Source organism: Morone saxatilis, unplaced genomic scaffold (genome assembly GCF_004916995.1).
Source record: "Morone saxatilis isolate NCDOM2014 unplaced genomic scaffold, NCSU_SB_2.0 Contig2, whole genome shotgun sequence".
Classification (NCBI taxonomy): domain Eukaryota; kingdom Metazoa; phylum Chordata; class Actinopteri; family Moronidae; genus Morone; species Morone saxatilis.
This window is the reverse complement of record NW_023339762.1, coordinates 12,269,458-12,282,748: the sequence shown is the minus strand read 5'-3', so window position 1 is coordinate 12,282,748 and position 13,291 is coordinate 12,269,458. Positions and strand designations below refer to the sequence as shown.

Below are 13,291 nucleotides of genomic sequence, written 5' to 3'. Positions count from 1 at the left end.
TGCATAGGAGGTGAAACTGGCATCTCTCCATATACCCCTTGTGTTTTTGTAAATTTTTAATGGCCGATTTTCACCATTTTTCTGACCTTTTATAAACAAACCAGTTACAAGCAGCCCTTAAACAATATTAATATAATAACTTATATGGCTTACAATGTCAGAAATGCCCATTGTTCCATTGAACGAGCAGACGGAAACCATCATTAATATGTATTTGCATATTTCTGGATGCTACATTTATTTTGGATTTAGTACCAACCACAACATTATGGAATGATTGTCACAATACAAATGTAGAACATGTAATCAGGACTTTCTTTCACCATTAAAACATTTGCATATGTTCTCAAAATACTTTGTGTTTAAATAAAATATGTTGTTTAGTCGAAACGCTTAACTCAAAACCTGATTGCTGACCACACCTCACAGTCTTTCTTGGCATATGTTGTTCAGTTGTCATTATGGGACTGTAACTATGGAACGTGGTCATGTGATGAAAAAATAAAAAAACCTGAAAATACTGTCAGCTGTCAAATAGTTAATAGAAATCTTATGGAAAGCTTCTAAACAAATCAAACAAAGTAAACTGAAGTTCACAACATTAGAACTCAAATGGTATGTTTGTATTTTAAAGCATGATTTTGCGGTGTCTTAAAGTAGGTTTGATAAAGAGCTCTTTTATTCAGCTGCTGATTTCATGTCACTAAAGGGCGTCCAGGATTAATGTAGCAAATCCCGCTCTTAAAAAATTACACATTGTAAGCACCAATAAACCACCAACTGAAAAAAACCCGGAATTCAATTTTGAATTTCATCTCCCGAGCATTTATTAATAAAACGCTGCCTCGGTAGCAGAGCTATTGAAAATAGCTGAACCAGAAGAAGGTAAAGAGGAATAAAGAGCATTCCTGGGATGACAGTTATGATTGGTAGGTGTGAATGATTAGCCCAAAATTCTTCCAACAGTCCACAATGTGACATTATAAAGCATGCCTCAAATGAACGAACTGAAATGGCCCGTACAGTAACTCACCGTTAAAAAACCATTAAGACGGAAAAAGTAACTCTGCAAAAGTCATTTTTCAAGTGAGGTTTTCCAGGATAACAAACCTGAAGTTCTCATGTGAACAAATGGCCAAGCGATCAAAGTCCTGTATGTATCATAAAGGGAGTATTATCAAATACACTATAAACACTCTGATTCTGTTCTTTGCAGCTAAAAATATGGTTACAGATGACTTTTGAGGGGTTGTTTAAGTTTGTTGAATGTCATGTTCGACAGAGACTGCACTGGATTATTTATTTTAAACATATATTAGATGTTTTTAAGGTACGTGTCTTCACTTTTCACTTTGCCGTAATGTTCAAATTTCACTTAAAGCTGGGACAGTGTTCAGATTTAAAGGGGAGTGGTGCTGTAAAATAGTAATAAAATAATAGAGAATGCTGACAGCACCAGAGTGTGACTCTGTGTGGGAATTAACGCTGACTTACTGGCATGGACAGAATCGCAACGTACATGCCAAGTACACAGTGAGTCTGAATGTAACTCCACAACAAAAGCAGGAACTGTTGCCGCAACTAAAGCCAGGATTTATGACATAATAGGGTGGGCCAATACAGGGAACGGGTACAACACATCCAAAAATAGATGCTGAACTCTGAATTTATACATGAAATGAGGGTGTTTCTCTGGATGCAGAGTGTGTATAAGCTGGATATTTGGAACAGGAGGGTACACATTCTTTGAAACTGTGTGTTTGTCTGTGTGTGTGTGTGTGTGTGAATTGTGAAGTAGGTGCAGTGTGAAAAGGATGAAAAACGGACAGGAATACTTTTCTGTGTTGAGAGTGCAATTTAGCATGAATCAAAAGCAGCTTTCCTGGCTCCCGTTCCATATACTGCCGTCTGCCAGGAAATGGGATTTTTTTCATATTTTTTTGCAGGTAAAGTCTTTGCAGAATGGAATCAAATGAGGTATTTTTTCCCTGTTAAAGTGTTGGAAGTTTGGGGCAGACTAGCTGGAAACACAAGAAAGCTGAGTTTTGGAGACAGCAGGGGGGGTCTGCCATATATTTGTCCCAGCCCCAAGCCCCTTCTGGACCCCTTGCTGAATTGAATCATGACTGCTTGTAAAATACTGAGCCCTCTATTAAGTAATTTACCACCAACTGGTCTACAGTCTAGCCCGAAGTGATTCTACTAATCACCACTGCTCACAGAAATAATTTATGGGTTTTATTCATGAGGAGAAATGCAAGTTATTCCATCCAGTAAAACAGTGCAAGTAGGTACTGTAACCACATAAATGACTCAGGATTTTCAATGGACTGTATTCATCTTAATCACCTCGCAACCAATTCTAGCAATTAATCCTTAAAAATAGGCAAACACTTAAAGCATATTTATACTGTATATGTATGTTACAGTGGAGTTAATGTTGCAGTATTTAACGTTTGTCTGTTTCAACATTTATTTAAGCCAAATCAGTAAAACAGATGACAATTCAAAAAGAAAGAACAAGTACTGGTTAATAATAATTATATTGATATAATATAGAATAGATTGCAGGTAAATAAATGTCATAATGTTTTTTTTTAACCAATTCTATGGTAATCCATCCAACAATTTTTGGGACATTTCACTTCAAACCACAAATATCAACCTGCTGCCGGCACAATAAAAGGTCTGGGGATCATACAAGTCATTGGAATTCAACCTCTGGTGACCATGGATGTCAGTACAAACATTTCATGGTAATCCATCAAATAGTTTTTGAGATATTTCAATTTGGACCAAAGTGGTGGACAGAAAGACTGACTGACGGACCGACATTACCATCGCTAGAGCCGTAAAGGCTAAAAAAACAGACCAAGTCTGACGGATCATGATAATGAAAATGGTGTTAACTGTAGGACATTTTGTACAGAGGTAGAATTTCTATACAAATGTCAGCACAGGCTGTACTTTTGTCTTTTAACTGATAGGTTATGACCCTCAAAATGAATCACAGGAACATTTAACTGGGTTGAGACCAATCTGCTGCCAGACATAAACTGACTTTAACCACAACTGAGGGACTCCTGAGTTCACATACAACAATATCAATGTTCATGATAATGGTTATATTTCATTTGAGTCCAATCACATTTTACGCAGAGATCACTTTGATCAACATGTTAGTATTGTATCAAACATGAATTCATTGTCAATTGTGTGATTCACAACACAACGTCTGACAGGATGGAGCAGCCAGAGTTTATGGTTCTCAGTTAAAGGAAAATGTTTTTAATCAAATGCAGACTACAAATACTTTTGCATAGGATCACCATTAGCCATTTAGCGGAGCGGCTCTAGGGACGGCAGTCTATCTGTCGGTCAAACAATCAACAATCAAAGGACAGACAACTGTACAGACGTTCATGTTGCCCAGAGTACGAATCCTATTTTAGTTTAGTGATGTTCTGACTTCTCATCTATCACCACCATGATGTTCACATTTGTGGTTTGAAATATTGTAAGGACATTCATGTTGCCCTCAGGAGGAATTGTAATAACTTAAGTAATCTCTTCTTTTCATCAGGTCAAAACTTTGATTTGCCCAATACTTGGTTTTTAGGGCCAAATAACTGTGAAACTAATAAAATTCCCTTCAGCCTCAGCTGTACTTTCTGTTTGGTGCAAATGTTAGATGGTGCACATGGTAAACATTATACTTCAACATAAGCATGTTAGAATCGTTATTGTGAGCATGTTGATGTTAGCTTTTAGCTCAAAGCACAACTGTGCCTAAATACAGCCTCACTGAGCTGCTAGTGTAGCTGTACACTCTCAATGTCTTTGTTTTGACATCTTCTTATGTAGAAATGATTTAAAATAGGTGACAAACCAGTTGATTACCAATTAAGTGAAAGTGTCATTACAACTTAGCTCCTAGTAATAATGAATAGGAAAGTAATAATAACAAGGATAATGTAATGTAAAAGTCAAACTCGTAAAATATTACCATAAATAACAACAAAAAAGGTTTTATTTTATTTCTAAACCAATCAATTCCAAAATCAATATATGTACAGTGTATATATATATATATATATATATGTATATACATATATGTATGTATATTGATAGAAACCAAAAATGAAGCAATTCAAGTGATTTATAAGGAAATCAGCTGAGAAAAAAAAAACCCTGCCCTGCCCTTGTTGTATATTACTACACACATACATGCACTTTTAGCCACAGACTGACCTTTAATGCATGTAGTTATTATGTTTATTATGTTTTTAGTAAAATCAAAAATATGACTGGGTGCTTCAGACTGGTTTTATCTCTCAAACAACACAGTGAACCTGGGATTGTATACGGCTGCTTTAATGCAAAGCGCTCCACTTTCCTTATTAGCTGAATATGAGAGATACCTCAGAGCCCACTGTAACCATTCGGTGGTGAGCTGGTTTGCTGAGGCAGAGTGGAGGTGAATTCAATGGTCTGCAGTGAGAGGCTGTGGGTTGGGTTTCTCTGAGGTTATGGTCATTCTCCCCTGGGAAAGTGGTTAGGCCTGGCTGTTTACTTTGGAGTAACCCTGCCCCTCCCCTTATACACTCTCGCTTGGTAACCCATGATTACCTCCAATGGAGCACACCTGTCATTTCTGACCTCTTTATGATGAAATTATTAGTACATTTTATTTAAAAAGTACAGCTAAAATTATTTAAAATGCATTTTTTTCCAATCTCGAGTTAAGTATACTCTTTGTTGTATGGTTGTTTGGATGTTGCGTGGGCGCCACCTTCTTGTCACAGCAGGTGTGTGTGAAGGATCGGGGGGAGGGAGAGAGGCGAGGGTGGGGTGGTTGGGGAGGGTGTTAGGACTGGACTTAATGGGTAGGGTCTAAGGTAGTGCCTGCATCTTCACCCAAAGAGCAGTTTTGACTTCGCTCTGTGCCTCTCTCAGACAGACTCACACAGACTCGCTCACATTGCTGGACTGAAAAACCCTCTCAGCTCGGCTCTCCGGCCACTAGAGAAGATGCTTCATCGTTACTCTTCATGAGATTACTGCAAGACTGAGTGGAGTGGCAGCCCTGCAGCTGATGGGCTGCTGCTGCTGCTCTTTCCATCTTTATCTCTCTTTTAATTGGGACGCTGGGGAGAAATAAATAGCTCAGCACACACTGTTGGGAGGCAAATGAATGGAACAGACTGACGGGGGATTTCCCCAGGCTGCCTTCACACAAATGGACCTGGACACAAGTTTTGAACTGGCCAAACTGTTTCTGGAAGAATAATGTTTCTTATTGTTTTGTAAATCCATTTTTGCAGTTAAGAGCTTGCAGACTGACCTTTTTGTGGATTTTCACTGTTTACATTCACACCATGTAAGTCTGAGTTTCTTTTTTACTTTAATAAACAGTTTACTGGCACAAGTAATGCTGCCTGGGAGATCTCACGTACGCAGGAACAGGGTCATTTTTCAGTTGTCTACACTGCTACTGACATAAAGTATCATAGTAGATAGAAAGTTTAGTATAAATTCATAAAACATGTTCATGTTCAACATGTTTTGCTTAATTAATTAAAGTGACTGATATAATATTTCTTGTGTTCTTCAGATCTTAGGCTCAAGGATGTGCTCTATAGTCATGCTTCATCAGTGGAGTCTGGCTGTGTTCTTGCTGTGCTCTCCAGTGACTCTTGATGGGAAACCAGTTGATGCACTTGGTAGCAGAACGTGAGTTCTTTTTTTATATTTATTTTGATAACCCTAGAACCATTGAATGTTACGCAACATGCAACTTTAAAAACTAATGACTAGTTCAATATTGAACATAGTAAGTCACCTTTTTTTATATTCCTGTTGTTTGCATTTTACAGTTTACCTGTTCAAATTAAATTAAGGTAACTAATGTTTTCTCAGTTTCAACTCTGGCATTTTGGGTTGTTGAGCTCAGATTAGTGATGGCTCTCACACACTTGTTTATGCTGCCACCTACTGTACTGAAGTTTCCTGGTGCCTGACCTTGCATTTCAGCTGACACCACTTCTTTAACTGTTCCACAAATGACAGTGTGGTGTACCATGAAATAAAAAAAAAGCATAAAAAAGATTGTGAGATTTTGTTGGTGCCAACTCAGAGATGATGAATTCTGGTTTCATTGTGTCACTGGCAATTTAGGAGAAATCAGACAGGACAGAAGAACACATTTCTGACAGACTTAAGAGAAAAATTATGCTGTTTTAGGATGTTATTAGCATTAATGCAACCTCCCTTGTTGATCTGACTCTGTCTTTTCACGTCCATGCCCTAAGGAGGAGGTCAGTAAGCCACGTCCAGCTGATGCATGACAAGGGCCGCTCCTTGCAGGAGTTCAAGCGTCGCATGTGGCTACATGAACTGCTCGAGGAGGTGCACACGGCTGATGAGCGAGCGCCACTTGTGCAGAGCAGAACCCAGAGCCAAACCTTCAGTGGGAATGCCCTGCATGAGAAGCCCCCAGGGGCCACAAAGAATCTCCCTGACAGGTTCAGGCTGGACAGAGAGGGCCCTAACCTGCCCCAGGAAACCAACAAGGCTCTGGCTTATAAGGACCAGCCACTAAAAGTGGCCACCAAGAGGAAAAAAAAGGTGAGGTTAGGCCGACGTAGAGAGAGTGACAAAAAGCGGAGACGGGCGCGGTCTGTCTCATCAAAGGAGCCATGAAGGACGTAACACCCCAGCTAAGAGACTGCCAATAGCCTTTATATGGTACTGGACTAAGACACTGATGTAGGTACAACTAGACTGGGATCTGAGAGACTCAACCCATGGCTGACTCAGTCACTTCATATTACGGCCCCGGAGTTGTGCTTGTATGATAATAATTTGCTATGTTTGTATTTTCAATCTCATACTTCATCATAACATCTTCTTCAGTCCATATTTATTTGGAAAATCTGTAGGCCTGTGTAACCCTGATTTACATCCAAACAACGCCATATGTTGTCATCTCTATCCAGCTGTGTGCGCAAGTAGATCATAAGAGGAACTATTTATTACCTGAATATAATGTAACTTCACAAAATTGGGAAGCTGAATGGTCTACTTTTGTTTGGCTCTATATGTGTTGACTGTCGTGGACATAGTTACATGCAAACTGTTCACTGAATACATCTGTTGGAACTGTTCTGCCATAATTTATTTCACTTTTAAAGTGTGTATTTATTTTGTGAATGTATCACGGTGCTGCTGACTAAATTCCATAATGCACTTTAGTTATATCCTGTTCATGTTCTTGTGTGGTTGAGTTTTGATTTGATGTTTCTTTTTGATGGTCCTGCTTTCCTTTCCCACCTTAGATCCCTCATGGACTTGTAACTTATTGGATGCTTCATCAAACCCACTCTCACCGTTTTACATTATAGTTTATTTTTATAGAACAAGCCTGAGACGGCGGCTCTCAGACTCATTTAATGTTCTTCACTTGCACTGAGGACATACTGTACATGTTTCCAGTTAATCAAACATTAAAAGTGTAGCCATTAGAAATATTTTTGATTCACAGTGTCTTTGTTCACTAGCCATATGTGGCTCAAATGTGTAACTTAGCATTTAAGACAGGTAGAGCTAAAATGATTGGTTGATCGACAGAAAATTAATCAGCAACTATTTTGATTATCAGTTGATTCTTTATGTTTTTTTTTTTAATGGTAAACATTGCCTCAATACAGCTTCTCAAATATGAGGATTTGCTGCTACTAATTGTCTTTTGTGATATTAAATTGATCAGGATTTTGTTGTGGACGAAACAAGACATTTCAAAGACGTCACTTAGGGCTTTGAAAAATCGTGATGGTATCTTCATGTTATAGACCAAATAATTAGTTGAGAAAATAATGTGAAAATTAATTGATAGCAAAAATAAAGTTAGTTGCAGCCCTAACAACTAATCAGATACTTAGACTACCCATGACTGTGTATTTTAAGTGGTGGAACTGAACACCTCAGCCCTCCTCAATTAGTAATACACTGAATGCTAGTTTTGTTTTTGCTTAAGAGTAATATGCATAAAATGAAATGTACAGATCATATTAATCTGCAGGTTAGGGTTAGCTCCCTATTTTACCTGAGGTTGTGTGTACACAATGTTAGAATATAGTGAAAAATGCACAATGTCACAGAACTCAAGGTGACGTAATCTGGAGCCAACAAATAACATGTTTGATTAAAAAGTGATTTAAATTATAAATAGATCATCAAAATACTCTGACAGTTTCCTGCCCCAAGTGATCGATTAGTAAACTAATTATTTCAGCTTTATGATATTCTTCAATGCAATACATCAAACAACATGGTCAGTTAGTCATTTTATCCCTAAAAGCTCAAGCTGATAAGGAGTAGACCTGTATGCACACTACCTGCCTCTGAATAAAGAATCAGTGGCTCGCAATACAAAAAGTATCTGTCCTGCTGAAGTGTCTTTGAGCAGGGGGTTTTCTGCTGTGTAGGATTTGGTTCAAAAATGTTTTTGAAAAATTAACTATAAAGAGGATAGAAACATACAGAAACATCAATGTTTTTGTTGACTTTTCTGCACCGACAGAACAAAAACGAAGCTGTTAATGTCCCTTTTGAGAACATGTGGCATTTTTAACAGCCTGTGACTGCACGGCACAGACACTGGTAATTGGGGGGGGTTAGCAAATGCACCAGCATCAGCTATATCCTGTGCTAAGAGCAGCAGTGTACACCGTAGGCCATTAGCTGACACAGAGTCATAAATGCTGTGGAAAGCCTGATAAAGCTGCTGTCAGGAGCCTGTAGCTCACACTGAAGAAATCAATCAAACAATGGAGACAGACATTAATATCTCCAGAGAAGGGGAGGAACAGAGAACGTAATCGATGGACTGGTCTTTTGCTCTTTGGAGAGTGCAGATTTTTAAATATATTGCATATAGTCCCAAATCTCAAAAACAATCTCCATAGAGAGAGAGAAGACTTTAACAGGTCAGGAAAGGTCAGTGTTTACAGCAACCTAAAAAGGGTCACAAAAAGATTGATATACTGTAGACACACGATCAACTACAAAGGTTCCCAATGTCAAGTGAAGCTGTTACACATACGTCCTCTAATAATATTAACAAACCAGGCATCTATGGCACATCCCTGTTCTGCAGCAGCTGGTCTGAGGCCATTTCTCTTTAAACCCAGTCAACCAGAATCAATTTGACCCAAGTGATGTTTACCTTTCTTCCCTCTACATTCAGCAATCACACTTTGTAATGAGTCCTGAGAGGCTGCCACCTCTCTCTTCTTCAGTCCAGTTTAACAGGATGGACAACAGTAAACGAGAATTCTCCAGATTACATTATGAGGATAGTTCACTCACAAACATGAGCCTGAAGATACTGCTTTGAGGAACGACGATGGTGAGTACATCAAAATGATGGATAAATGTTCCATCTGACACCATTTTAAAATGCACACGAGTTCAGTTGAAACATAAAACTGTTGTCAAAATGTTAATGAAATTGTAAATTGTATATAGTTATGTTTGTGTTGCATGTTATACTTCGTATTTGTTTTGTGTAAGTACTGTATATGTATTTTGTGACATATTGTATCTTCACAGACAACCAAAATTGCAGTTGCTATGTAAAAAATTGTAATTGTAAAAAAGTTATATGATATATACTTTTCTATCATTGTATTTTGTCTACAAAATCCTTTCAGATGCCATCTGATTAACTAAAAAATGTTGTTGGCCAAGCTAGAGACAATCTCATATGAAATGTAACTTGGGTAATAAATTGGGAGGCACCTAATGACTATTTTAATTATCGAATCAATTAACAGATATTTCCTCAATCTAATCATCTTGTTTTGTCTACAAAATGTCAGAAAATTGGGCCCAATTCCCGGGGCCCAATGTGACGTATTCAAATATGCTGTTTTGTTTAACAAAGATATTAAGTTAACGACGTGTATGACAAAAGAAGGATCAAATTTAGAAAAGCTGGAACAAGCAAATATTTGGAATTTTTGTAAATTACAATTAGAAAATTACAAAAATACTTGCTAATTAATTCATTTTATGTTTATTTTTTACTTTTTTTTGAAAGGTGATTTCAAGTCAGTGATAATATGGCTGTTCCCAACACCTATGGGCTGATCTTTGCCTGTACCTGTGGAGTGATCCTGGGCATTGGGCTCTGTGCCAACCTGCTGGTCTTTTCTCTGTTTGCAAAGTACAACACATTGCGTAAGAACCGCCTCGACATCCTCCTACTCAGCATGACTCTGGCTGACTTCCTCACCCTCCTCCTCATCCCCTTCACTTTGCACTCCGCTGTAATCCATTCCTGGCCTCTGGGTGATACCTCCTGCAAGGTCTACCAGTTCCTGCTGGCCTTCAGCCTGGCGGCCAGCACCTACTCACTGTGTGCCGTGTCTATGACCCGCGCCATGATCATCACCAACCCATACCAGCCACCCACCATGGACCTGGTCATCCTCATGTTTGTCCTGGTCTGGGCCCTCAGCTTCTTCATCAGCCTGCCGCTGCGTATGTTTGCCACCAAAGACAGCCTGGGCCCAAGCATGGCCAACTTCACCTTCTGCCTTCCGACCATTCATGAGCACCACTACCAAGTGGTCCTAAGCCAGTTTGTACTTTACTACTTTGTTCCAATGCTAGTCATTGCCTTTAACTACGTCCGGCTGGCTCTCTTTCTCCACAAGAGCCCTGTAATGTCAGTGTCCAGTGCCAGGAACACCCGTCGTGCCTCTGTCATGGTGTTCCTGGCTGCTGCCACCTTCTCAATGTGCTGGCTGCCTGGTTATGTGCTGGAGCTGTGTGTGTACCTGGGGCTGTATCGCCATGGACAGGCTTGGGATATGTTCTATTTTATCTGTACTGTGCTGCAGTACCTGCACCCCTGTATCAACCCTGTGCTGTACGTGCTGCTGTCAAAGCGCTACCGCCACAGGAGGGCAGCCTGGCTCTTCAGCTGTAACAGGAACAGAGTGCAGCCACAGGTCATCAGCGTCACCACAGACAGCTTTTAAATACAGCTGATTAAGCATCAAGCAATTAGTTGGCGGCATTCAGGGATGCTATTTTATATGTACTGTTTATACAAATCAACTACATTTGTGAACAATGACATGGATGTTTTTGTGATTAATTTCCATATTTTAGGTATAAATATAATAAGAAGACAAGACAGACGATAAAATAATAGTTGCCTACAATCACATTTTCTCAAGACATCCATCAATCACAACAAAAAGCAGAATTAATCATCACAATTTAAGTATCTGTATCAATTCTTATGGAAACTACATTAGCCCACTGTAATTATCCCTTAATATACAGAACTGAAAAGGGTATTATGATGCCTTCATAATGCTGCATTTTGATTACATTTCTGGGCAGTACATTGATAATATTAACTCATACATTTTTTTTAACATGCTAATGGCATTAAGCCTTGTGAAGCATTTTGTGTAGTATTTGTATTTATTTGTTAAGAAATCGGTTTTAGTCTTTTGAGTGTAAATTTATAACTTAATCTGTGTTTAATAAGAAAAAAATATTTTATGTTATAATCATTTGAAATAACATAATATTAGTGTCTTGAATGAAACTGAGACTTTTTCTCCATATTTATTTTTTTCACAATGGCAGATATACAATGTTATACTTTCCGAATGTATCTGTAGTGAGTATAAAAGACAGCGATGCAGGATTAGTTTTAGCGTGGTGGAAGGATGTCTTTTGTCTTTTCCTCTTGTGCTGTGTCTTACTGTGAGCAGTGAGTTTGTCTCTTCAGTGCCACCAAGACGAAATCCTGGACATTTACTCTACAGGACAGGATAGCAGGTCTATCTTCGTTGTGCTAATTTACTGTAATAAAGAACACAAAACAACACAACAAACAAAGTTGTTGTCTATTTATTTCAGCTTCTATTTCATGCCAACAATACATAGAGGTACCATTTAGACACTCCATAGAGATGAGTTACATCACATTTGAAAATTCCAGCACAACAAGCTCTAAAAAAACATGCAAATGCTCATATGACAAATAACCTTTCATAAAGTGGCTATTAACCGAGCAGCAACAAATCATTCAGTAAGTTTTGCTAGCTTGGCAGTGGTAGCTGTGCCATTAAATACGAGCTATGCGATCCACTAACGTTCCACCTCCTCACTAGTAATGAAAAACTGCGAGGTAAGCTGCAGCCTTTTAGTCCTCATACAATTTAATTGAGCCATCAAAAGTGACATTTAAGAGGCCAAAGTGTCACAATGGACTGAACGACAAGATCCATATCATTGTGATCATAATTGTTTCAAGGCAAGTTTCAGTTTATTACTGCACATTTAGCATATTATTAACATTTCTAAATATATCCTACTTATAACACTTATACTGAATGTGTCAGTCGTATTGTGATTATAATTGTACCTGTATAGGACGCCATCCAGGAGCAAGATGCATGTATGCAAAGTACAGAAATGGGAAGAGGAAGTGTGATTTTGTTCAGCTATATTTCTCCTAAATACAATACTATCTCATATATATATATACAGGATTACACAACATTTTATTTTAGAAGAATTTAGTTCTACACTGCGACTGCAATACTTCAATTCAGCCATCAGATATAGTGGCTGCACTGGATGTACCCCCATGTGACATAAGCAAACACAAACTGACCATGAAAAGAAGAGAGAGAGGTGGGAGGAATTCTGGGGGGGGGGGGGTAGTAATCACATGCTTATTATGCAATCAAACACACAAACAGAAGGCACATTACCAACAAAGTGTTTGGGGGATGACTGCTTCTTTAAAAATTAGTTTAATCCCCCAGGAGCTGATGGCTGTCTGCTGGGCGGATCAACAATAACACCACCAGCTCCAGCGTGCCATTCTTTGCACACTAGCAGCACACACCTGTGTTCCCACTTTTTTTCTCCGGCAGCTATAGGCCTGAAGTTTGGAGTGAGACAGGAGTGCAGCAGGTGTTGTAGTTATACAGAAAGCAAAGGGATTGGGAAAGGGAATAACACGTCTGGCGGTCATTGCAGTAATAGGAGACAACCTGCCCCTCCCTCTGTCAGCTCGCCCCCTGACTTTTGGCCTTCTCTTTAGCGTACAGCAAGGGCAGCTGGCCTGATTCGTACAGACCGTCATCTGTAGACCATCAGCATGTAGGATATAGTTAAGCAATAAAGAACACGTGCTCAGGCGCTTTTCCACAATTTTTGGTCACCCGCCCTTCATGAAATCTGTCCAGAATTT

The 13,291-nt window shown here is 38.9% G+C and overlaps 2 protein-coding genes across 2 annotated transcripts; both read left to right on the top strand.

Moving 5' to 3' along the window:
• The first annotated feature begins 4,911 nt into the window (after window positions 1–4,911).
• Window positions 4,912–7,523, top strand: pthlhb (parathyroid hormone-like hormone b). Its single transcript, XM_035664335.1, has 3 exons — window positions 4,912–5,380; window positions 5,615–5,733; window positions 6,312–7,523. The coding sequence occupies exons 2-3, from the start codon at window positions 5,630–5,632 to the stop codon at window positions 6,700–6,702; spliced, it is 495 nt and encodes a 164-aa protein (XP_035520228.1). The 5' UTR covers window positions 4,912–5,380; window positions 5,615–5,629; the 3' UTR covers window positions 6,703–7,523.
• Window positions 7,524–10,124: 2,601 nt separating this feature from the next.
• LOC118330351 (galanin receptor 2a) lies at window positions 10,125–11,048 on the top strand. Its single transcript, XM_035664845.1, has one exon. It carries the CDS (start codon window positions 10,125–10,127, stop codon window positions 11,046–11,048), a length of 924 nt encoding a protein of 307 aa, XP_035520738.1.
• The last annotated feature ends 2,243 nt before the right edge of the window (window positions 11,049–13,291 follow it).